General features: G+C 36.4%; 1 protein-coding gene across 7 annotated transcripts in view; it reads right to left on the bottom strand.

Moving 5' to 3' along the window:
- RGS7 (regulator of G protein signaling 7) overlaps positions 1-24,155 on the bottom strand; it is a 590,220-nt gene that overhangs the window by 139,350 nt on the left and 426,715 nt on the right. For 5 of the 7 annotated variants that reach the window (XM_061185423.1, XM_061185427.1, XM_061185426.1 and 2 more), the window contains 2 exons: positions 4,878-4,984; positions 252-303 (listed from right to left, as the gene is read on the bottom strand). In XM_061185423.1, the coding sequence (XP_061041406.1) occupies positions 252-303; positions 4,878-4,984 (159 nt within the window). Of the gene's footprint in view, positions 1-251; positions 304-4,877; positions 4,985-9,784; positions 9,955-24,155 lie in introns of all 7 variants that reach the window. The other 2 variants (XM_061185428.1, XM_061185430.1) reach the window with 1 other exon arrangement.

Raw genomic sequence — 24,155 nt, 5'->3', positions numbered from 1 at the left:
TTATAGCTCTTTCATCTATTCAGAAGAAAGTATTTTTTTAATAGTCACAGGGGGCACTATAACATGGAATAAGCTGCCAGCAGGTTTGGTGACTTTCCAAACAAGGCCATTCATAAATTCAATGTTAGAAATATTAGTCCCATACTGAAAACTGTGGTTTTCTTTTCTCAGTGACAAATAATAAAACGCAAGCATGGGTTCATCCATACACACTAGTTGTCAATAATAAAATGAGGAGATATTGCACTGACCATAGTCTGTGTTTTCTGGCTCCCAACAATTTGATGGCCAAAAATAGGGTGTCTGTGGAATGAAAAGAAGTGGAACTTAGGTTAGGCACATAAAGAATTAGTGGGGTTCCTGGTTTATGAGCTGTGTTTATCTTCAGCAATTATCTAGAAGAGTGTGCTAACAATGCATGTTTTATTATCCAGAAAAAAGTACTCAGAGAGGCATTGTAAGGTTTTTCTTTTACATTTACTTTGCTAAGCAATTGTTCAGCCTCCAAACAGGTGCAGCACCAGCAGGTATTTAAAACAGTGTACATTTGCTACAATTGTATTTAAAACAGTGTACATTTGCTACAATTGTATTTAAAACAGTGTACATTTGCTACAATTGTATTTAAAACAGTGTACATTTGCTACAATTGTATTTAAAACAGTGTACATTTGCTACAATTGTATGACAAAAAGGTAAAAGGACTGATTGCATTATTCAAATAAAAAGTGTTAATCCACAAAGACTGAAAGCAAAGTATTATATTCAGGAAGACTCATGATGAGATATGTTTAAATTTAGCAAATTGTTTTTTATGATTTAGGTATTTCATCATTGCCCTCAGTAGATCCAAAAGCTCAACCGTCAGAATCTTTCCTTAAGATCTGGCAATCATTTGCTTGGTTCTATTAATTATATAATGCAGCTCTCAACATTATCCAGCTAGATTAAAACAACTTTTCCCCCTCACTTTAAAAAATATTTCTTGATACAGACACTTATTACTCTAAATTTTTAAACTGCACAAGTCAGAGATGATTTTTTTAAACTAATATCTTAGTTGATTGCTTAACAATAGAGAGATACATGATTCTGTGAAATTCTAGAAACTGATTGATGAAACTACAAAGAAAATGTCTGATCGAGAAAACCCAATTATTATCATCAGCATGTTATATTTTCTGACAGGGCTTTTCTAGCCCTGATGGCTGGACATGCTTGGCTCCAGACCCCGAGGATACTCCATCACCACCAGTCTACTCTTTCAAACTGTTTCCTTGGATGATGATGCCTCTGGGATTCAATGGAACAGTGACTACAGACATCAGCCTTGTGGGCTTAATTATATTTATTAGTCAATTATATTAACAATCTGTGTGTAACAAGCATATTTAGGGTAATCTCTGATTACCTGTTTGATAATTCTGCCTTCTAGAAGAGGGATTCTCAAGGAGGGGAAAAGGGTAATTGGGAGAACTGCTTGAATCTCTGGGAGAGAGCCCTTCCAAACTGTTTAGGACTCCCAGGGGATTTGATTTACCCTCTATGCTTTCTTGGGAATTGCTCCAGTATCATAAAGAAGGCTACTAATACTAATTTTGTATATATGTGAACAAAGTGACACAAGACATTTAGAGGGTAAAAAAGTTGAAGCACTAGATAAAGGGGGATATCAAGGCTTTACACAGCACCCCCTCCTTGGCAAATGAATCCACTTAACCTAGTCTGAGAGTAAAACTGGGTCACTACTCTAGGAGAACCATAGAGAAACAAAGTAGTTAAAAATCTTCCTTTCATGTGGGCTGCTAGTTTTTGAGATACTTCTCATAGAATGCATTATTCCCTTTGGGTTGCTTCTTTATTTTGGGAGGGGTGTGTGTGTGTGTGTGTGTGTGTGTGTGCACACATGCGTATGCATATCTATTTATCTAACTCTAAAAATATATACTCTAGTCAGACTGGTCAGACACATACTTTTTTCTCAAAACCACAAGGAATGTTTTCAATAGCATTCTTATAATTTTTCTTTATTTTTCTATCATTTACTTTAGTGAAAATTTCCTGACTGTAAAAATAAATGAATGAAGCTATTTTATCCTGTGATATTATGTGGAAAAGGCACAAAACCAACACTCTTCACTAATATTGCAAGGTTTTTTTTCTAGGAAAAATATTTTGATTTATAGTAAAAGAAAATTTAAATAACAAACCCTTATAGTTTGTTGGAATTTAAAAATTTACTTTCACAGTTAAACTAGGCTTTAGGACATTTTAATGTATGAGTTTCTCTGCTTTTCAGAGTTTGCTTCTTTAGCCATGATAAAACAGATCCAAAACTGTCTAGCCATCGCTCAGTAACCTTTGGCACCTATACTAATGTGATGAAAGTCATGAAAGTGCCCTGTATAATCATGTCAGAACTCAATTTCAGTTAGCTAAGGAGGATAATTAGACAATTGCAAGTTTACAGTAAATACAAAAATCATATGATTGAAAAATTGAGACAAATTTACTGCGGCATACCAGTGAAATTAAAGTAAGAGTTCTGTTTGCCTCAAACTCATGCCCCAAAGCTTCTTTAGATTCCTAATGATGGTTAGAATCTCAATCATTCACCGGAGCAATTGTAAACACAATATTGCAAGTTTCCTATTTTAACCCATGATTTCTAAAATCCTTCCATGGAGTTGAATTTCAATTCAATGCAATAAAGAACTTAATGCTGCTTGGAACCAACACAAAAATGGAAGTAAACACCTTGAACAATAATGTATTTTCTGTTATTAGAGCTATTCAAATATAAACTAATTAATGCCTTGGTAGACACTGTAGCAGGAATTAAATTATCCCTGAATTTTCTGGGGTTTCTTTTGTTTGTTTTTAAAACCTTGGTTTTTAGATTGTATGGTTATTAGATTTACAAATATGTCATGTTTCTATCCTATTTTGAATGTGGATGTGTCATTAAAATATCTAACATTTAATATTTAACATTAATTCATGTAATTTAAAAGATTATCTATCATCTATCATCTATTTAGGCATATTGAACTTGATAATCTTCTGCCTATACCTAGTAGTGATGTAATTAGTTTATCATTTGCACTCATTCCCTTGCTTTGTTGTAAAGCTCTTTAAAAACAGTCTCCCCTTTTCTGCAGAATGCAGGGTGATCCATTCCCAGCTTTGCTCATCTTTGACCCATGAGCATGACAATAAAACCTTGTCTGCCTACTAACTTCAGTCTGGGAATGACAAGAGCAGAGTTAAAGGTTGTAAATTATACAAATTCAAGACATCACCTCTAATTTTAGGCCATGTCTCAGCTAGTTTGTTTTGAGGGAAATTTTTGAATTAGATAATTGTCAGCAGATAGACTATATTCAATGCTTCCCTTATAAATATATTATTTTATACACAGATGATTTTACTTGTAATATTGATAGCGAAGATAGATAAAAGTTGGTATTTTTGTTAAAAAAATACATTTCGTTTAGAATTTGTAAGAATTTTTTAGGCCTAACATTTACTTAGAGTCTGCATATGAAAAACTTGTATAAGAAAATAAAATTTTATGGAAAATGTAATCCTGCAATAGCAAAGTAACTCCTTTTAAAAAATCAAAAAGTGTTAGTAACACATACATAATTTGTTTGCTAATCACTAATAATTTCTATTTATTAAAATGCTAACTTTAGGACCACAAGTTACTCTAACTTAATAATAAGCTGTTTTAAACTACCATTACTTTAAATTTAACTCTATAAAGGATAAAGCTTCATTATTTTAAAGCCTTTTAAAATTAAGTGATTCAACTAATTTAAATTGCTTGAGTACTTAGGTCAGTATCACAGTTTCAGGAGATTGCTTTATTTACTAGCTATTCAGTGCAGAAAGTCCTATGATTATCTGCCTTGGATAGATGTGCCCTAAGGAAGTGGCAGGGAGAGTGTTCTAGGAGGACAATGATATTTGAGAACAATTTTTTAAAACATATTCCCTCTGTTTTCAACTGCAAAGTCCAAGCAAGTCCTTAGGCATCCAAGTCACTTTATTTAGATATAGAACATCTAATCATTCAGAGCTAGTGAGAAGAATGCTCCAGTGTCTAAAAGCTGGACAATGGGAAGAACCCTCTGAAAATACCTAGAGCTAGAGTTTGAACTCTGGCATTATATGTGCCTTAATTTTCTAGGCTGGAATCTTCCAGTCAGTTACTAATGAACCATAATGTCTAATGAAATGTAGAATACACTTCAGGTAAACCACTGTAAACTCAAGTGTCAACTGAATGCTCAATAACTGAAATTAGAGTCCACAATCATTTCCTGAAAGATTATTCTTTATAGGTATCTCATTTGAAAATGACCTAGAATGACTCTTGTCAGTTTATAAGTTATCTAAGGTGGCTCCCTGTCTCAGATGAGTATATGCATGCAAAGCATCATGCATGTCAGTCTTCATAGACTTGTAGAAGGTCTCAGACATGCAGAGGATATGTATTTATTAGCTAAATTCTATCCTGGAGCTTCAAGCATTCCCATGACTATTTGCTTGGACTGTAGATGGCTCTGGATCACGCAGGGTCCAGAGTGTAACAAATTTAGTTACATCTCTCAACTTCCTTCCTAGCAAATAAATGTTACTTACAGATGAACTCTCTCATCTTCCTGAATTCCACTGTGACTGTCTGAATTTTTCTCAAACATTTTATATAAAATATAATTTAAATCATCACACAATTTAGTTTTCACAAATCATTAGATTCTAACTAGCTTAAGTCAAAGTAAAATAAGTCATAATTTTCAAAATTTTTGTAAAAACAATGAAAATGCAGACTTGTTTTTACTGTTGAAGAATATTTTTATTAAACTTACTTGGAACCGGTAAAAGGTGCCATCATCCTTGAGTGTGAGGACATGATCCGAGATTGGAAAGAAGTAGCCATGGGCAGCCATTAGTGTTCCCAAATGGAGTGCCTCCACTGTTTCATGAAAATAAACAAACAAAAAAACATATAAAAGCTCTCTTTAAAACTGTTGACTTATAGCCATGTAGAATTTTATCTTGTTCCTTTTGAACACATTCTTGCATTGGAATTCTCAGCATCCTGAAAAGCCTGTCTTTGTACTTCTTTCAGCTCTTTCACATAAGGTACTAAGATGGCTCTGCTTCCTGGTAGTGACTGTGCAATGACCAACAGTGCATGGCGACCAGCCCATGAGAACATAAAGTTATGGAACTTTGAAACTGAAGGTTTTTCTGAAATCACAGAATCTGGTTCCTTCATTTTATAGATGGGACATATTTTGCTATATGTTAATAATCTTCCACAAACAATTCTATTTGGCATTTATATAGCACTTTAAACTTTAAAAAGTGTTCTTGCTTGCATCACCCCCTGCCCTGTAATATGAATATCCAATACTATCAGCAATTTTTCTAATGATATGGATCATTACTAGAGGCAATGTTAACAGGCAATGTTAAGGCATCTAGAACAATTTATGCTGCACTAGGTGAGCCTGCAGTCTGTGGTTGGCCAGACTGCTCTAGCTTTTACTACTCTGTATACAGTATTCTACATATGGACTATGTAGAGGTTTATATGACAATGAAAACATTATATTTTCCCAGTAGTCTGGGAAATAGTTGGAACATAATACTGTAATACTCACAATCCTTCTATAGCAGCCAACAGTTTCTTCCAACCAAAGGGTTAATAAAATTTGATCAGTAGAATTATTACTGCAAGTTAGTTTGCTAACTTGAAGCCTAGAAAATATGGAACTATTCAAGATAGCTTTTAGTCCAACATAAGCATACATGTATATAGAAAATACAAAAAGTTAGATTTATTGATCTGTTGGTGTATCTTTATGTACAATTTATAGATTTATTTCTATTTTTAGATGAATAGCTAAAATGGTTCTTTAACTCTAGGATGCTTACAGAATTTCCAGGACTATGTGGATCTGTCTCTACCTCCGGCTGTCAATCACTGGTAACTCTGACACTTCAGCTAGTACTGACTCACTAAACTGCTTGCTATGGCCCACCTAAGCATAAGAACCCTCTTCCTCGCCTCACTCCCATGCCTATATTGGCTAATAATAAGATAATTGTTAAATTTTACCTGTAATGGGGTACTACAGTGCCCCTTTTAATTATTATCTAGCATCTTGCAAATATTTTAATTGGTAACTTCTTCTACCTCCGGCCTCCACTCCACTGATCTTGTCAATAATAAAGGACAACTGCCAATCATCCTCTTTGTCATGTGTCCAGAAGACTGTTATTAAGTGTCCCAGTCACCTTGTTCACACTCCCAATCAAGTCTCTCCCTGCATAGAATGTTCTTTTTCTACAAAGGAGGATTTTTTTCATCACTTACGCATCTTTTTAGTTCAAAGTCAAGATCTTCTCAAAGTCTAAGCTGCTTATAAGTATATACCCACGTATTCTGTGATTCTTATTAAAGCTCAGGAGGTAGTGTGATATTGTGGGAAGAACAAAACCTTTGGAGATACCCACTAGCTTTCGTTACTTAAATTCTCTGTAACTCTCCTATCCATTAATAAAGGTAATAAACCCACCTTGCAGAGCTGGTATGAAAATCAAATAAGAATATATATAAAGAAGAAGATGGAATAGTACCCTGTGCATAGTAGATACTCAACAGGTGGTAGCTATTGTGCTTCATCATTTACACACTGAATGATTTTTACTTTTCTTTAAAGTACTTTCAGGAAATCCACTTCCATAAATTTGCCTTCAACTAGGCTGAGTGGGGGAGCTGGCAGTCCTAAATAGCATCAGCCAGTTATGTCTTCTTTTTGTGGATTATTTACAAAATTAAAATGGCAATAGGATCTGTGAAGAATGCTGGCCTATAATAATGAGCAGGTGCTTACAGCCTTGGTCATGTTCAGAATCCCTGGGTGTTCCTGTCTGGTAGCACTGGGCAGAGCAATGTATTACATCTGTTTGGGGATTTCATAGTCAGGTGGCCCACCTATCTTGTTACAACCATCTTTATTCATTTTATTCCAGCAGTCTGTGGCCTAGGAAAATATTATTAGCACTACTTTCCAGAAAGGTAAATTGAATTATGGCACATGAGGAAATTTTCAGAGTATAGATACAAGAAAGGAGAACAGATGCCCAGAAAGATTAATAGTAAAGAGTTTCTAAACTCTAAGCACAGGGAAGAGTGTGACTAAAATAAAACAAAGAAACATCAAAAAACAGGTGCTAATGTGTTGATGAGGATTAGAAAAACATAGTGTAAGTAAATATAGGGAAGCTGCAGAAAAGAAAATCAGAAGCAAATGAACATAAGCAAGTTCTTACCTTTCTGTATTCAATAGATACTAATTATATGATAAATCATACATTTCTAGAGGGCAAGGTGAATGTCTGCAGGTTTTCTTCACATAACACTACCATAATTAGGCCTGCATAAATGCTTGCTGAAGAGAATAATAAATTAGCAAGTAATCTCGACCTCTTTTTTTCGAGGTACAATACTCCGTTTTTGTTTGGTTTAATGATACATATTCTCATTTTGCAACCCTCCAAGAGAGTCTCATGCTCCATAATTTTATTAATAAGGAAAATTGGTTTTGATAGGTTCTTAAAATGCCTTGAATTCAATAGATGTACATTTGTGGCAGTATCAATAAGATCAAAATTTAGTTTCTGCATGGCCCACACATAGTTCGATGTAGAGGTCAAATCAAACTATTTAACTTAATATATAATAGGACTGAACTTCTAACAAACCTTATAAAATGATTTCAAGGTCATTGGTCAAACAGTAACCTAGAGAGATTGAGATTAGACAAGTTACATGCTCTATCACAGGACCTCCAGAGAACATGACCAAGACAGGATGAATGGTTAGATGAAAATCAGGGCATCGGGGTGAATTTTCTGTCTCATTTAAGGCTATAAGCTTGACATGTAGCATAGCAATAGCAAAAGTAGCTACTGAATCAGTATTTACTGAATGAGTGACTAAGTAAATTTATGAATAAATGACATATTGAATATGAAAAACATATACTGCACAAAAAATACTAGTTATCTTGTGTCGTGATGATGAGCAGCTTAAGCTCTGCCAAGATAATTTAGATGTTCATAATATCTTTTCAAAATACTTTTAAAGCTTTTGAGGTGGGACTGTTCTAAGTGTTTTATATGGGAAAAGATAATAGTGATATAAATGGCATAAATGCCACTAAGAGGTCTTAGGGTGGGCTTGGGATAGTTTTCTCAAGGTTGAATTGTTTATTGTTAGTAATAAGCATGGAGCTACATTTCCCCGTGAATCAGCTGCTCCTGAATCTCAGCACAGCCTTAATCTAATAAGAAGCTGGAGGACCACTGGCAGTCTTGGAACTAAGTGTTGAAAGAATCTAATGGGTAGTCTATCAAGATCACCCTTCCAATAATGGCACACCAGATAGCCCCACAACATTATGCTTCTTAGCAAAATAATTAGTAATGAATCGTCTTGCACATGTGTTATCCACATCACCCACACAACTAGATAAAGTTCAACAATAAACTTACCATTAAGATTCCAGTTTATTTTTCATTTGGATGTTCAAGCCATGAACAAACCGAGAAGTAAAAATGCATCTCTAAACAACTGTTAACTATGTGAACAGCGTAGTGTAGCTTTGTTAAGCCTGATGTACTCATCGCATTACTTCACCTCAAACCCTTAAACAACAGAATTATCAAAATCCTTTAAAAGTAAAAGGAATTCTGCATGGTGTAATTTGCTTTTGAATCACAACTACTTCAGAAAGTTAATAGGATAAAAAGCATACTATAAAAGAGACTTGTGTGTTCAGTTCTATATTTCCATATGTAGAAATATATATTTCTATATTCAGTTCTGTATTTATAACATATTTTCAGAACTCAGTAATATCTTCTTTATCCAGGGATCCCATAGCAGGTAGTCTCAGCACCTCCCAAATATACCCTATAATTTCACAGTGATGGAACAATGCCTCTGAGTGAAGAAATAATAATAAAAAATTTCACTAAATCTTATATTTTTATTCCTGTTATGCATTTTTACTTTTATTTTATGTGTATATATTAGTAAATGTGATTGTTTCATTATCAACACAGCATACGTGATGTAGCAAATATGATTAGTGTGCGGGGAGAAGTATTTTAGAAGGAAATCCACTCAAAATAGAAAAAAAATGACAGCGGATGATATGACATCAAGGAAAGAAAAACTAAAAAGTAGACAGAGGTAAGTTATTAAATAGTAAAATAACCGACATTTATCATGATGATTCTAAGTCATAAAGGAAAGATTTTGTTAAACTTGTTATTCTCTGTTTAAGAAGACAGGGAAGTGGTCATTAGAGAAATATTTCAAAATATTATACTTTTTTTAGAATAGGCATTTGCAAGGTAAGATTAATCATGTAGAAAAATCACATACACAGAAGATTTTTTTTCTCCAACAAGGCCAAATAAAAGTGAACTATTACTACAGTTAGGGATTCCTGAGGTAGGTCTATCTTCTCAATAGTAAGAGTTAGTGAAAGAAGTAAGTATTGGGGCTTTTCTCCTTTTTAAAAAAAAAAAAATCATTTCCACATAGAAAAATGAAGTGCCGCTTGCCTTTTAGCAATCAAAAATCAGGATTTAGAAGTGTACAATATGGTAAAATAGATTAGATAAGATAAAATAGATTCTATTTGGGAGAAATAAAAACAGAAGCATAATTTATACCAACTTTGAAGCTTACACTAGGTAATTAATGCAAGCAAATAATATTTCCAAACAAAGGAGCACAGTGTGGGGTGAAGCAGCTAGGATGTACAAGCCAGCCACTTGGGTTCAAACTCTGACTCCCTCATGTGCTAGCTGTACGACTGGGGCAGAAGGCTCACATTCTCTGGGCCTCAGTGTCCACATCTGTAAAACAAAGATAATAAAATGCTGATGTTAAAAGTCTGTTGTGAGGAACAATTGAGATAAATGTGCAATGCACTTAAAATAAGGCCAGCCACATAGAAGTGCTCCAAAAATGTGAGTTATTTTTAGTTAGTTGATATTATGAAAGGACACATTCAGTAGCACTTAGTTTAGTGCAAAAGGCAGTGGGGAAACTAGTAGCTGGTATTGATCCAGCCTTCCAGATCATGTTAAACACTTCCAATTGAACACTATTTAAAGTCTTCCAGGTGATCAAACTGGGGTCTTTAGTGTACAGATGATGAATCTGCTCTGGAATACACTTACACTTATTCCTAGGCAGCAAAGAACACTACCCAAATCCCAAAGATTTGGTATCATAGTTATAGGAAAAGATTTCCAAAGGTAACATATTCTGCACACCAGGTTTACAATCTGAAACATGAAAATGCAACAGATCAGTGAGAACTCCCCCAATTCAGGAGCCGGCGGGGGTAGGGGGTGGGGAATGATATGAGGACAGACCAAGAATGGCAATGCTGAAAAACAACAGTCACAGAGGAAGCACAGGAACAGCAGTCAGAATGGAGAGGATTTCTTAAGGAAGCATAATATTTCCCCAGGACTCAAAAAAATTAACTCATTAAAAAAATTGGTACTGAAAGTAACAGGATCAAACATCAATGGCCCTTATCACACACATGGGGTAGAAAAGTCTAGTTGCCTAGTATCAATAAGTATGACACCTTAAGAGATTATTTCAATATGAAGAATAATGCTGAAATTTTTAAAAAGAGAAAGACCTATGTGATATTGGTGTGGAGAATTGGTTTAAGATCTATGTTATCTGGTAACTATAGGATATCAGCATGTTCATTTCACTGATATAGTATATCCTTCTGTATAACTGGTAGTTCCATCATTGTGTAAAATGAGTTGCACTTCAACAAAATTCTATTTTATTTATATGTGTGATTAGGTGCTAGAATAGTATTCAGATGAGCGAAAACTCACACTGAGTTTATTCAAGAATAATGTAAGCAATCTACAACAATCACAAGAGTCAAGGCAATAATAAATGACAGTGGAAAGCAACATTCCCTCTAAAATTCAGTATATATTCTGCAAAGTTTCCACCAGTTAGTCTGGCTGAATGAGTTGGAAGGAAAGTAAGACACTGAACTAACTTTAATAGACAGGGACTACTATATATAAAAAAGATAACCAGAAAGGACCTACTGTATAGCACAGAAAACTATACTCAATACTTTGTGATAACCTATAAGGGAAAAGAATCGGAAAAAGTATATATGTAAAACTGAATCACCTTGCTGTACACCTGAAACTAATAAAACATTGTAAATCCACTATAGTTCAATTTTTAAAAAGACAGGGAGTTTCTTTAGCTTATGTTGCTTCAAATCAAAGACAGCACATGCTACTTAACAAGAATGCGTGCATATCATGGAAAAACATGCTCAACTGCAAGTCATGGGATTTGAATTCCAATCATAGTCTAGTTTCTGTGACTACGTATCTTAAGTTATCTCATTTCTCTGGACCTTAAAGTAGGCATCTGGAAATGCAGGGGTGGATCACTAAACTGTTTCCAACTCTGATTCCATGACATGGTGTGCAGTCAACACTCATGCTGGAAGTTGTGGCAGAGATGCTGCCACATTTATTTTGCCTCTTTGTATCAAATGGAAATAGATATTTTTCTTTCTTCCTCAGATACTCTTGCCATTGTGCCTGCCCCAATAACACCAACAATAAATTTAAATGTACAATATGAAATACAATAGCAGATTAGAATTTCAGTTGCTTAAAACTCAATCTTATGGTAAATTAAGAGTGATGTGTGCACAGAGCAAATGTAACACTTATTCCAAATAGATAAAAACTGGATTGATGTATGTTCTATCTACATATTTGCAAAAGCTAGCTGTAAAAATGCACACAAATACCCAGTAACTCATGCCATGTGACAGAATGCCCTAAATGCATTTGGTTTGAAAATCAAATGTCACTCCTAAAGAATAAGCCACATAGTGGGATTGCTGGGTGGTATGGTAGTTCTATTTTTAGTTTTTTAAGGAACCTCCACACTGTTCTCCATAGTGGCTGTATCAATTTACATCCCCACCAATCCTGAGAAAACCATAATTCAAAAAGAGTCATGTACCACAATGTTCATTGCAGCTCTATTTACAATAGCCAGGACATGGAAGCAACCTAAGTGTCCATCAACAGATGAATGGATAAAGAAGATGTGGCACATATATACAATGGAATATTACTCAGCCATAAAAAGAAACGAAATTGAGTTATTTGTAGTGAGGTGGATGGACCTAGAGACTGTCATACAGAGTGAAGTAAGTCAGAAAGAGAAAAACAAATACTGTATGCTAACACATATATATGGAATCTTAAAAAAAAAAAAAGGTCTGAAGAACCTAAGGGCAGGACAGGAATAAAGATGCAGACATAGAGAATGGACTTGAGGACATGGGGGGGGAAGGGTAAGCTGGGACAAAGTGAGAGAGTGGCATGGACATATATACACTACCAAATGTAAAATAGATAGCTAGTGGGAAGCAGCTGCATAGCAGAGGGAGATCAGTTTGGTGCTTTGTGTCCACCTAAAGGGGTGGGATAGGGAGGGTGGGAAGGAGATGCAAGAGGGAGGAGATATGGGGATATATGTATATGTATAGCCAATTCACTTTGTTATAAAGCAGAAACTAACACACACACACACACAAAGAATAAGCCACATAGTCTTCTGATATTACCTGCTCATGGTACTACTTTTTTAAAATCACTATTCCTTAACGATATTTAAACCATAATGAAATATAAAGCTAATTTCAAAGCTATACCCTTGGATCATGGAAATAGTCAGTTATTGTGAAATTTCTAAACAAAACAAGATAAAACTTCCTTTCATCTGTATTTTGCAGAAATCATTGCTTCAACTGGGGGTGTAGTGTGGGATATCAGGACTGATGTCAGCAACTGTTTAAATAATCGTTACAACATTCAAAGCAAAAAAATTCCAGTTTGCATAAGTACATGTACTTATCAGTTTTCTTTCTTCTCTCTGTGTTTATATACTGGTTTATGTGTGTGTTGGAAACAAGTTAACCTGCAAACAAGTGATGTCTAGAATTCTAATACACAATATATCTCATGGATCTAATCAATAGAGATACTCTTTTGCAAAGAAAACATTTGGAGATTAGAGGAAGTAAATTTATTAAAATGAGATGTATTAAAATAATTTTTCTTTTTGCTGTTTTAAAATCAGCACAAACTTCCATCAACAATTTTCATTTTAAATATTGAAACTATGATTATTGCATAACACTAACAATAAGGCAGGTTCAGAAACATAAAGAAGAAATATGGATGAGCTAATAAAAGGATTAACACCCCTCCACAAAATTATTTTCTATTTTTGCACAATAAGCCAGAATTTATAAACACCAGATATTTTTAAAGGATTAAAATCAATCAGCCTCTAAAAAGTATATGGTTTCATAAGATTCTTCTAATAAAGTATATAGAGTAGAAGACTCTATTGCCAGAATTCAAATCAAGAAATTCTAGAGGAGTGGCCAAGATGGTAGGAGTAGGAGGACCCTGAGCTCACGTCCTCCCGTGGGCACACCCAAATTACAACTATTTACAGAGAAACTATTGATAAGAAAAAACTGGAAGGCTAGCAGAAAACATCTTCTACAACTAAAGATATAAAGAAGGAACAACAACAGATGGGTAGGAGGGGCAGAGACCCAGTATAGTCAGGACCCACACCCCTGGGTGGGCTACTCACAAATGGCATGATAATTACAGTTGCAGAGGTTCTCCCCAAGGAGCTAGTGGTCTGAGTTCCACATTGGGCTCCCCAGTGCAGGGGTTCTGCACCGGGAAGACAAGCTCCCAGAGTATTTGGCTTTGAAGGCCAGTGGGGCTTAATTTTGGGAGAGCCAGAGGACTGTGGGAAATAGGGAATCACTCTTAAAGGGTGCACACAAAATCTCACATGCTCTAGACCCAGGGCAGAAGCAGTAATTTGACAGGAGCCTGGGGCAGACCCACCTGCTGATCTTGGAGAGCCTTCCGGACAGGCAGGAGGCAACTAGAGCTCACCCTGGGGACACAGACAATGGTGGCAGCCATTGTGGGGAACTTGTTCTATCACATGGACACTGGTGCTGGTAAGCCCCATTTTAGTATCTTCCCTCTAGCCCCAATTAGTACTAGCCCCAACCCCTCCCACCAGCCTGTCTGTACCAGAACTGGGACAACTCAGTCCAAGCAACTAGCTAGGCAGAGACACAGCCCCACCAAACAAGCAGGCTTGCTGCCTTAAGACCTCCTAAGTCCACAACTGCCCCGAGACCCAGCAATGTTGACCAGAGGTCCCAGGACCAGGCCCCTCATACCAATGCACTAGCACTAGCCCCGGGACCCCCAGGGCCCTGCAGCCAGAGACCTTGGGACCTGGCTCTGTCCACCAGTGGGCCGGCACTAGTCGTAGGACCGCCATCGCCCACAGTGGATAGGCACCAGACCCAGGACCCCCTGGGGCCCAGCCCCACCAACCAGTGGGCCAAAAAACTCCAGGACCCCAGCGTCCTACAGTCTAAGACCCCAGGACCCAGCTTCACCCACTAGTGTGTTGGCACTATCCCAAGGACCTGATTTTACCTACCAGTGGGAGGGCATCAGCCTTGAGACTCCTTGGGTCCTGGCTGTGCTCAACAGCAGGCCAAGACCAGTTCCAAGACACCTTGGAACCCCAGCCATATTGGGATCCAGACCCTCTCACCAATAGGCCAACACCAGCTTTGGGACACCCTGAACCCCACAGCCAGCTGTATCAGGAACTGGCCCCACCCTCAAGCAGATCAGCACTAGATCCAGGACCCCCAGCCATGCAACTCTCAACTCTAGAACCTGGTTCCACCTACCAGTTGGCCAACACTAGCCCTGGTACACAACTGGGGCCCCAGAGCCAGCAGCCTTGTGACCTGGCCCCTCCAACCAGTGGCTGGCAGCCTGTGCACAAGGCAGGCCCTGGCAACCAACCAGACCAGTGCCAGCCATGCTCACCAGACCACCCACAGTAGTCAGCCCATTACAACAGAAGGACCCATGCAGCCCAAATAGGGAGCACCCCTAGAGCATATAGAGCTGGTGATAAGAGAGGAGTGCATTGCTGGGATGCACAGGATGTCTCCTACAAAACGTTACTTCTCTGAGGTTGGGAAATGTAACCAACCTACCAAATACACAAAAATAATAAATTAGGCAAAATGAGGTGACAGAGGAATATGTTCCAAATGAAGGAACAAGATAAAACCCCAGAAGAACTAAGTGAAGTGGAGATAGGCAATCTACCAGATAAAAAGTTCAAGGTAGTGATTGTAAAGACTTTCAAAGAACTTGAGAAAAGATTAAATGAATAGAGTGAGAAGTCAAAACTTTTTAACAGAGTTAGAAAATATGAAGAAGAAGCAGAGATGAAGAATACAATAACTGCAATGCAAAATACACTAGAAGGAATCAACAGTAGATAGATAATAGGGAGGAACAGATCAGCAAGCTGGAAGACAGATATTCAAGCTGAACAGAAAAAAGAAAAAAAAAATAGAAATGAGGTCAGTTTAAAAGACCTCTGAGACAACATCTAGCATACTGACATTCTCATTATAGGGGTCTCAAGGGGGAGAAGAGAGAGAGAAAGGAGCAGAGAACAGATTTAAAGTCATAATAGCTGAAAACTTCCCTAACCTGTAAAAGGAAACAGACATCCATGTCCAGAAGCACAGAGACTCTCAAACAGGATCAAGCCAAAGAGGACCACACTAAGGCACATTGTAACTAAAATGGCAAAAATTAAAGATAAAGAGAGAATAATTAAAAGTAGCAAGGGAAAAGCAACAAGTTACATACAAGGGAACTCTCACAAGGGGAACTCCTGCAAGGATATCAGCTGAATTTTTAGCAGAAATTCTGCAGGCCAGAAGGGAATGGCACCCCCAACATCAAAACAATGAACATAATGGCAATAAAAACATACATATCAATAATTACTTTAAATGTAAGTGGACTAAATGCTGCAATCAAAAGACATAGAGTGGCTGAATGAATACATGTGCATATATATGCTACCTACAAGCAAACTCACTTCAGATCTAAAGGCACACACAGACAGAAAGTGAAGGGATGGAAAAAGTTACCCCATGCAAATGGGTATCAAAAGAAACCTAGGGTAGCAATACTTATATCAGACAAAATAGTCTTTAAAACAAAGACTGTAACAAGAGATAAAGAAGGACGTTACATAATGATCAAGGGAGTAATCGAAGAAGATGTAACAATTGGAAATATATATGTACCCAACATAGGAGAACCTAAATACATAAAACAAATATTAACAGACACAAAGGAGAAATTAACAGGAACACAATAAAATTAGTGGACTTTAACACCCCACATACATCAATGGACAGATAATCCAGACAGAAAATCAATAAGAAAACATTGGCCAAAAATGACACATTAGAATAAAATGACTTAATAGATCTATATAGAACATTCCATCCAAAAGCAGCAGAATACACATTCTTTTCAAGTGCACATGGAACATTCTCCAAGGTAGATAACATGGTAGGCCATCAAACAAGTCTCAGTAAATTTAAGAAAACTGAAATCATATCAAGCATCTTTTGTGACCATAACACTATGAGAGTAGAAGTCAGCTATAAGAGAAAAACTGCAAAAAACACAAACAGGGATGCTAAAAAATATGCTATTTAACAACCAATGGATCACTGAAGAAATCAAAGAAGAAATAAGAAAAATACCTGGACACAAATGAAATAAAAAACACAATGATCCAAAATCTATGGAACACAGAAAAAGCAGTTATAAGAGGGAAGTGTATGGTAATACAAGCCTACCTCATGAAACAAGAAAAATCTCAAACAACCTAACCTTATACCTAAAGAACTAGAAAAAAACAAACAAACAAAACCTTACATTAGTAGAAGGAAATAAATCATAAAGATCAGAGCAGAAATAAATGAAATAGAGACCACAACAATAGAAAAGATTAATGATTCTTTGAAAAGATAAACAAAATTGATAAACCTTTAGCAGACTCATCAAGAAAAAAAGAGGGCCCAAATCAATAAAATCAGAAATGGTGAAAAAGAAGTTACACTCAACACCACAAAAATACAAAATATCCTCAGAATGTAAAATCTCCCAAGACTTATCGGGAAGAAACAGAACATATGAACAGACTAATTACCAGTAATGAAATTAAATCAGTAAAAAGAACAAAACAAAACAAACAAACAAAAACTCCCCCAAAACAAAAGTTCCGGACCAGACAGCTTTACAGGTGAATTCTACCAAACATGTAGAGAAGAGTTAACCCCTATCCTTCTCAAACTATTTCCAAAAATTTCAGAGGCAGGAATGCTTCAAAACTCATCCTACAAGGCAAGCATCATCCTGATACCAAAACCAGACAAAGACATCACAATGGAATAAAAGAACAAACTTAACAAAACAGAAACAGAGTTTGATACCTGTCTTTCTCCCATTCATCACATCCAGTCCATAAGAACATTCTGATGATTCTATCTGATGAGCTCAGAATCTACCTATTTAATAACCACTTCTGCCATCACCACCTCAGTCCAATCTGGTATCATCTTTTGGCTGAATCACTGCAACAACATTTCAATGAGTTTCCATTCATGCCCTGCTCTTTTCCACAGTGATTATTTAAAAATGTAAATCAGGTCATGTCACTCTTACTAAAATCCTCCAATAATTTTTCATATTTCTCAGGATAGAGTTCAAAGTGCTTGCTTTGGCCTTAAAAAAATCCTACATGATCTAGCCACTAGTTACTTCTCTGTCTTCCTCCTCTTCACATATCCTGCTCTAGCACACAGAGCTCCTCACTCTTCCTCAAACTTACCACGCATATTCATGGCTTGAGGCTTTGCAATTGCTGCTCTCTCTGCCTGAGATGCTCAGCACTCCTCCTCCAGAGAGCTGAACATCCTCCTTTCTTCCCCCAGTTGATGTCTGGTGAAATCTACCACATCAGGGCACTATAACCTGACTACACAGAATAACATAGGATTTACTCACTACATACCATTTTACTTTGCTTTAATTATATGCATATCACTCATTACCACTTACCATTTTACATGTTTATCTATTTGTTATTTAGTATTAATCTTTTCCAATGAACATTTAAGCTCTATGTGAGTTGGAACTTTTTTTTTTTTGGTTTGTTTATTTTTTTGGCCTGCTCTCTTATTAGTGCCTTAACTTTCCAGAATATTACAAACAACTAAAAGGTATACTAGCAAAAACAGATAAATGAATCCTACATTATTTCATAGAACAAATTCTTAGAAATAAGTAATGAAGTCAAAAGTTACACACATTTTTAAAGTGTTTCTGTATACTACAAAATTAATTTCCAGAAATGCATACAATTTAAATTCTCACCAGGAGGTTGTAAATGTGTTGGTATCCCTGTAAACTTGTGAACCACTTGGCATTACTATTTATTTCCTCATTCTTCATTTGATGGAATAAATGGTGTCTTGCTTTAATTTGCATTAATTTGAGTTGTGCTGCATTATATTGAATTTTAGATAAAATGAATAGTCTTATTATACAGAGCATGAGTGGAAAAAAAAAAAAAAGACATCCACCAGTTTCCAATGAAAGCTTTGAGAAAGCCTGGTGTAGACTAGGCATGGAAGGATATTAGACTCATGGTGAAGAGAAAGGTCCTTTAATTTATCTCCAATTTGCCTAAATGTGCTCTCCCTTCTAATTCTTGCCACTATTCATTCTGGATTTGTTTCCTAGGCTTATCTTATATAATTAATTAATAAAATTATATCTCCTTCTTATTTCCTTTAAACTTTTTCTCCATTATTGATTCATACCAGGTTTTAGCAATTTATGAGTCTTCATTTCTTCACCCATCTATACATCCATATATCCATCCTGTTATCCATACAATTATTCACTGTATGCTTGGTTTCATCCCATGGATACAAAAGTGAGTATGATGTTGTCTCTAGGTCTATCCTCAAGAGACTCACAATGCAGTGGAATATGCTGTGCTTAAAAATTCAAACAATGACTTCTGGTTTCAGCTGAGACAAGTAAAGCGCTTAGAAGTTGTTACTCTCATCCTTACAACAAGGAAAAGCCGGACAAGCTGAAAATCAACTAATTTTTTTGGACCAATCAAAGAACTGAAGTTGAAGGACAAACCTCCACCCCAAAGTCTGCAGAGACAGACTCATCCAGGGACACAGCCAAGATTTACTTACTTGGAGGAGAATTGTTAGATCCATTAGCTAGTAAAACACTAAAATAACAATTTTGACCAAGACCTGGGGCTAAGTATGGATTAGCAGAAGAGTGAGAAACACCAGGGGCTTGTCCTGGGGAGGCATCACACTTTCATGGGCTATAATTCTAGGATCCCACCAGATCCCTATAATGAAGACCCAAGAAAGACCCCTCCTGGTTCTCAAAGGAGGAGAGAAAGAATAGTCATTGTGAAATATGCTCAGAGCTTTCTCCACAACACCGGACTATACTACAGGGGAAAAGACTTTTCCAGACCTATTCCCACTGGAGAAAGGGCATTTCTTCCATGCCAGCCCTCTCTAGACTTCCTATCTCACCTAGCCAAGAGGAAAGAAAACATAGCTGATAGGAAAGTATTTCAAGAAAATAGTTTAGGAAAGCTACAGCCAGGGAATAAAGGTAGTTGTAAACAGATGGAAGATCTATACAACTGGAGAATATTTGCGAAGGTCACAGCTCCAAGACACAGGCATATTAACACACTGGGATTTAGTTGGAGATTATAGAATTCCCCCACTCCTCAATACCTGACCATAACACCTGAAGGATCCAGTATAATATCAGGACATTACACCTCAAAGCTGTAATAAACAGATGTTCTCTGAGGTGGAGTGCTTAGAGAAGCCCAAAGTCAAGCGCAGGGACAAAAATGAAAGCATTAGAGGAATTTGAAGCCTCTGTCATTGATCACTATAGCAAACATTAAACACAGCCCAACTACTTGCCAGATTACTAAAAATCGGTACATTAAAGGCCTTAGTTCCTATTATAAGGAAGAGGATGCCCAGCTTTCAATGAAATTACAAGGCGTGCAAAACGCAAGACAAATACAGTGTAAAGAAACAAAACAATCATCAGAACCAAATCAGATATGACATAGAAGTTGAAATTATCAGAGAGGAAATTAAAAATAACTATGATTATTCTGGTAAGGGCTCCAATGGAAAAAGTGGAAAACATGCAAAAATAGATGGGTAATGTAAGCACAGACATTCTAAGAAAGAGTCAAAAGGAAACACTAGAAATCAAAAACATTGTAACAGAAATGAAAAATGTCTTACTGGACTCATTAGTAGACTTCACAAGACAGGAAAGAATCAGTGAGCTCGGAGATAGAAATCCACCAAACTGAAATTCAGAGAAAAAAAAATAATAAAAAAGAACAAAACAGAGTATCCAAGAATTGTGAGACAATATAAAAAGGTTTAGTATGTGTATATTTAGAATACCAGGAGAAAAGAATTCAGCAGAAGAAATATTGAAATAATAATTGTGAGGAACTTTGCAAAATTAACGACAGATACAAAATCTAAACCCAGGAAGCTCAGAGAACACCAAAAAGGATAAATACCAAATAATCTAAATCTCTGTTAGTAAATTAGGCATATTTATTAAATTTAGGAGGCCAGTTGGGAGCTAGAAGGCATTAATAAAACTAAGGGTGCATGTTTGTAAAAAGGTGAGGCGATGGGAATTTGCCTATTGTACAGGGACAAGATGCTCTCCTTCCTTAATAGCTGTTCACTACACACCAGATCGAGTAGAAAGGTCCCAGAAGAGTAAGTAGTTCAGTAGTTGTGTGATCCAACCTGCAATATCATCTTATCTCCCAATACTTGTTGGTATAAATGTGTCATTCCAGAAACGCTGTTCTACTTACTCACTCTCCTGAACTGTATGAAAAGAAATGTCTACAACTGCTACTTTTCTAAGCTGGAAGCAAGTGGACAGACCTTGAATCATGTTTAAAAAAGAATTCCTGCCTGGTTTCAGGATACTTTCTAATGGCTTTATATTTTTTGAAAAATTCTCAGAAAAATAATCAAAGTATAACCTAAAGCAGCTATTTCACTTAATACGATATTATTTGAGGCCTAAAGATAAACTTCCAAACTATGTTGTCTCTTTATGATTTTTATGAGACTCTCATTATGTCATTGCTATGCCTTTGCTTAGGTTTTCAGAGTGCTGTAATATTTCAACACGTAAATCATGTTTTATTTCTAACAGGAGCTACCATTTGCTCATAAAACTCATTTTCCATGCAATAAAAACAATTTCCTTAGGCTGTTTCAGAAAATTTAGAATACTTTCCTGCAGTTGGATAACATTTATCCTTGCCTTTACTTAGAGAAAAATAGATTATATGAAACCTATGGATTAATAACCCCAGGATGTTTAATTTTCTGTTCTATAACTAAACCCTTTCTGTGTTATGTAGGGTAATGGGAACCTAGGGCTTTTCACTTCGAGATAAACCTCTATCTAGAGCTTGAGCCATAAATATGAAAATGCCCTCTACATAACATTAAGTGAAATATGAAAGATAAAAAACAGTCTATTTTTTATGTTAATATTCTCTTTGTTAAAAATATTCAATTAAATAATATTTAAATGCCTAATAGGTATGCCAGGCATAGTAAAGATGCTAGATATGGAGCAAATTAAAAAACAAAGTCCTTCTACTTACAAAGTTCACAGTCTAGTGAATATCTGCCTCAGACTTTGGAAAATGTCCTGAAATCAGACCATCATGTGACAACGGAAGGACAATCCAGGCCTGTCAACAGGGGTGGTGTTATGTCAACAAGCCCTTGGAAGAGGTCAATCCAAAAAGATATCCTTAGAAAAGGTCAGTCCTCAGATGTCCTTGGAAAAGTCCAATCCTAGAGTCAGCTATGAGAATTTAGAAACTGTGGCTAAGAGTAGGATGAAGGCAAATTTCATCTTTTCTCATTGGCTAGGAGCTAATTTAGCCCAGATGCTGGGCCTGAATGTGCCTGGAAGATTGTCAGTGTTGGGGATGTTGGCCACTGTCACTAGACATGAGGAGGGCAAGCGGGAATCTGCTTCTAAAGGACACAAAGACAGATCTGGACTGTGAAGGGGTAATAGTTACACTTCCTGATGTATTTTCCTTCTACTCTCCATAAGGCTCAAACAAATAGTGTCTAGAGTCAGAGTCTGGGAGATGAAAGTAGAAGTCTGGGAAGAAGCGCAGGCTTCATAGCTTCCAAGAAGGAATGGTGCCCGTAGCTGGGGTCAAACGATGGTGGCAGGGGGTCATCGTGCTGGGACACAGCAAACTTATAAGGGCAATTGAAGCTGTGGCAAGGATGTGGGCATCACAAACAGATGAGGGCAAAGGGACATGAGATACTGGTTCCTGAGTGGCCCAGGAAAACTCCCAGATGTGGGGAGGGAAAGACACTGAGTGAGACAAATTCCAATAAAAAAGCTCAGGTCTTCAAAGAAGACTAAAAAAATGTGCCAGAATTTTAGTGGTTATCTGACTCCTTTTTATGAGAACTTTTTATTCTCCTCTTTATATTTTTCCACATTTCCCAAATTACATATGGTGGACTTATATTGCTTTTTAATAATCCAAAATGTTTTAAGAAAAATGTGTGCATTATAAGGTACTACGTGTGACATCTGACATCTATCTCCCCAAAAGATATATTGAACGACCTACCAAGCAGAAGGCGCACTTGAGGAAATACCCAAGGAAAACCTGGCAGATCATTAAATGAAGGCCAAGGCTTCACTGGTGAAACAGTCAGAAGAAGATTAAAGAAGTGGTATGTTTATCATTGCTTACACAGCAGCTCCCAATTACCCAAACCACAGATCTTTTAATGGATGAAACTCAGCAAAGGAAGAATCAAATGTCAGGTTTGCTGAAACAGACAAGTAACCCTCCAGAGTCTGAAAATTTGACACTCCCTTTTGGCCATTCAAAAGGATCAAAGTGCTAGTGACACCTGGAAGATCCCCTTCCAAAAATTTAGATTAAATCAAAAGAGCCGTTGTTTATAGAAAAATGACACAAACCATATTCTGAGTGTGTGCCTCAGGTGAAATGTAGTTAACCAGAATTCTACAGTATGTACTCTAATGGGCCTCAGTGCCCAGGTATTAGGAAGGAGGAATTCTGGATAATTCAAGAGGTCCAATCACTTAAATTTTAATATAACTGCAAAATTTACAAAAGCATTTTAGTTTTATTAGACCCACGACTTTCTCATTTACATGGGAATTTTCAAAATTTAAAAATCATATTATATGTTACATTGAATTTCTCAGACTCATTATTTTAAAAAGCATAATCTTTTTACTGTGAAAGCAGTAATCTTTATGTATGGTTTGTGACCAGGTGATAGTGAACAGACCGGTATATTCATGCCATAGTAGGATCATATTTAGGTTACAAAGCTTCTATCAGCACTCATCATGTTTTCTGTACTACTGTAGCTAGCATTTCCTAGCATTCTTAGTTGTAATAAAAGGAAAAGCTTCAAAATTATGACATAGAAATAGAGCAAGTAGTATTGCCCTCAACTCAAATACAGAGGGGGAAAAAAACCTAACTCATTCTTCAGCTAGGAGATAAAAAATACTGTTATATTTAATAAAAGATAAAGGGGCCTGACTTTTTAGATAGCTCTTACACAACTGTCTATGGCTCCTTCTGGATAACAGATATAATCACTTACATTTCCCTTCTTTTTCTGAGTAGCCTACCTTGATGAATAGATATATTTTCAATATCTTATGCTCTAGGCCTTATTAGCTTTACCAATCCTTTCTACTTTTCTTTCCTTCTTTCTAATTTTTTTCTATCTTTCCTTACTTTTTCCTACTTTCCTTCCTTTCTTTTTTTTTTTAAAAATGTTGTACATGCCCTATTTCTTCTTCAAAACAAAAATATTCAAGTTGGCTTATAAAAGGAACATGTGTACATAAAAAGGTTAATAATAAAG

Source organism: Eubalaena glacialis, chromosome 3 (assembly GCF_028564815.1).
Source record: "Eubalaena glacialis isolate mEubGla1 chromosome 3, mEubGla1.1.hap2.+ XY, whole genome shotgun sequence".
NCBI lineage: Eukaryota > Metazoa > Chordata > Mammalia > Artiodactyla > Balaenidae > Eubalaena > Eubalaena glacialis.
The sequence above is the reverse complement of the archived record's forward strand: the minus strand, read 5'-3'. Positions and strand labels throughout refer to the sequence as shown.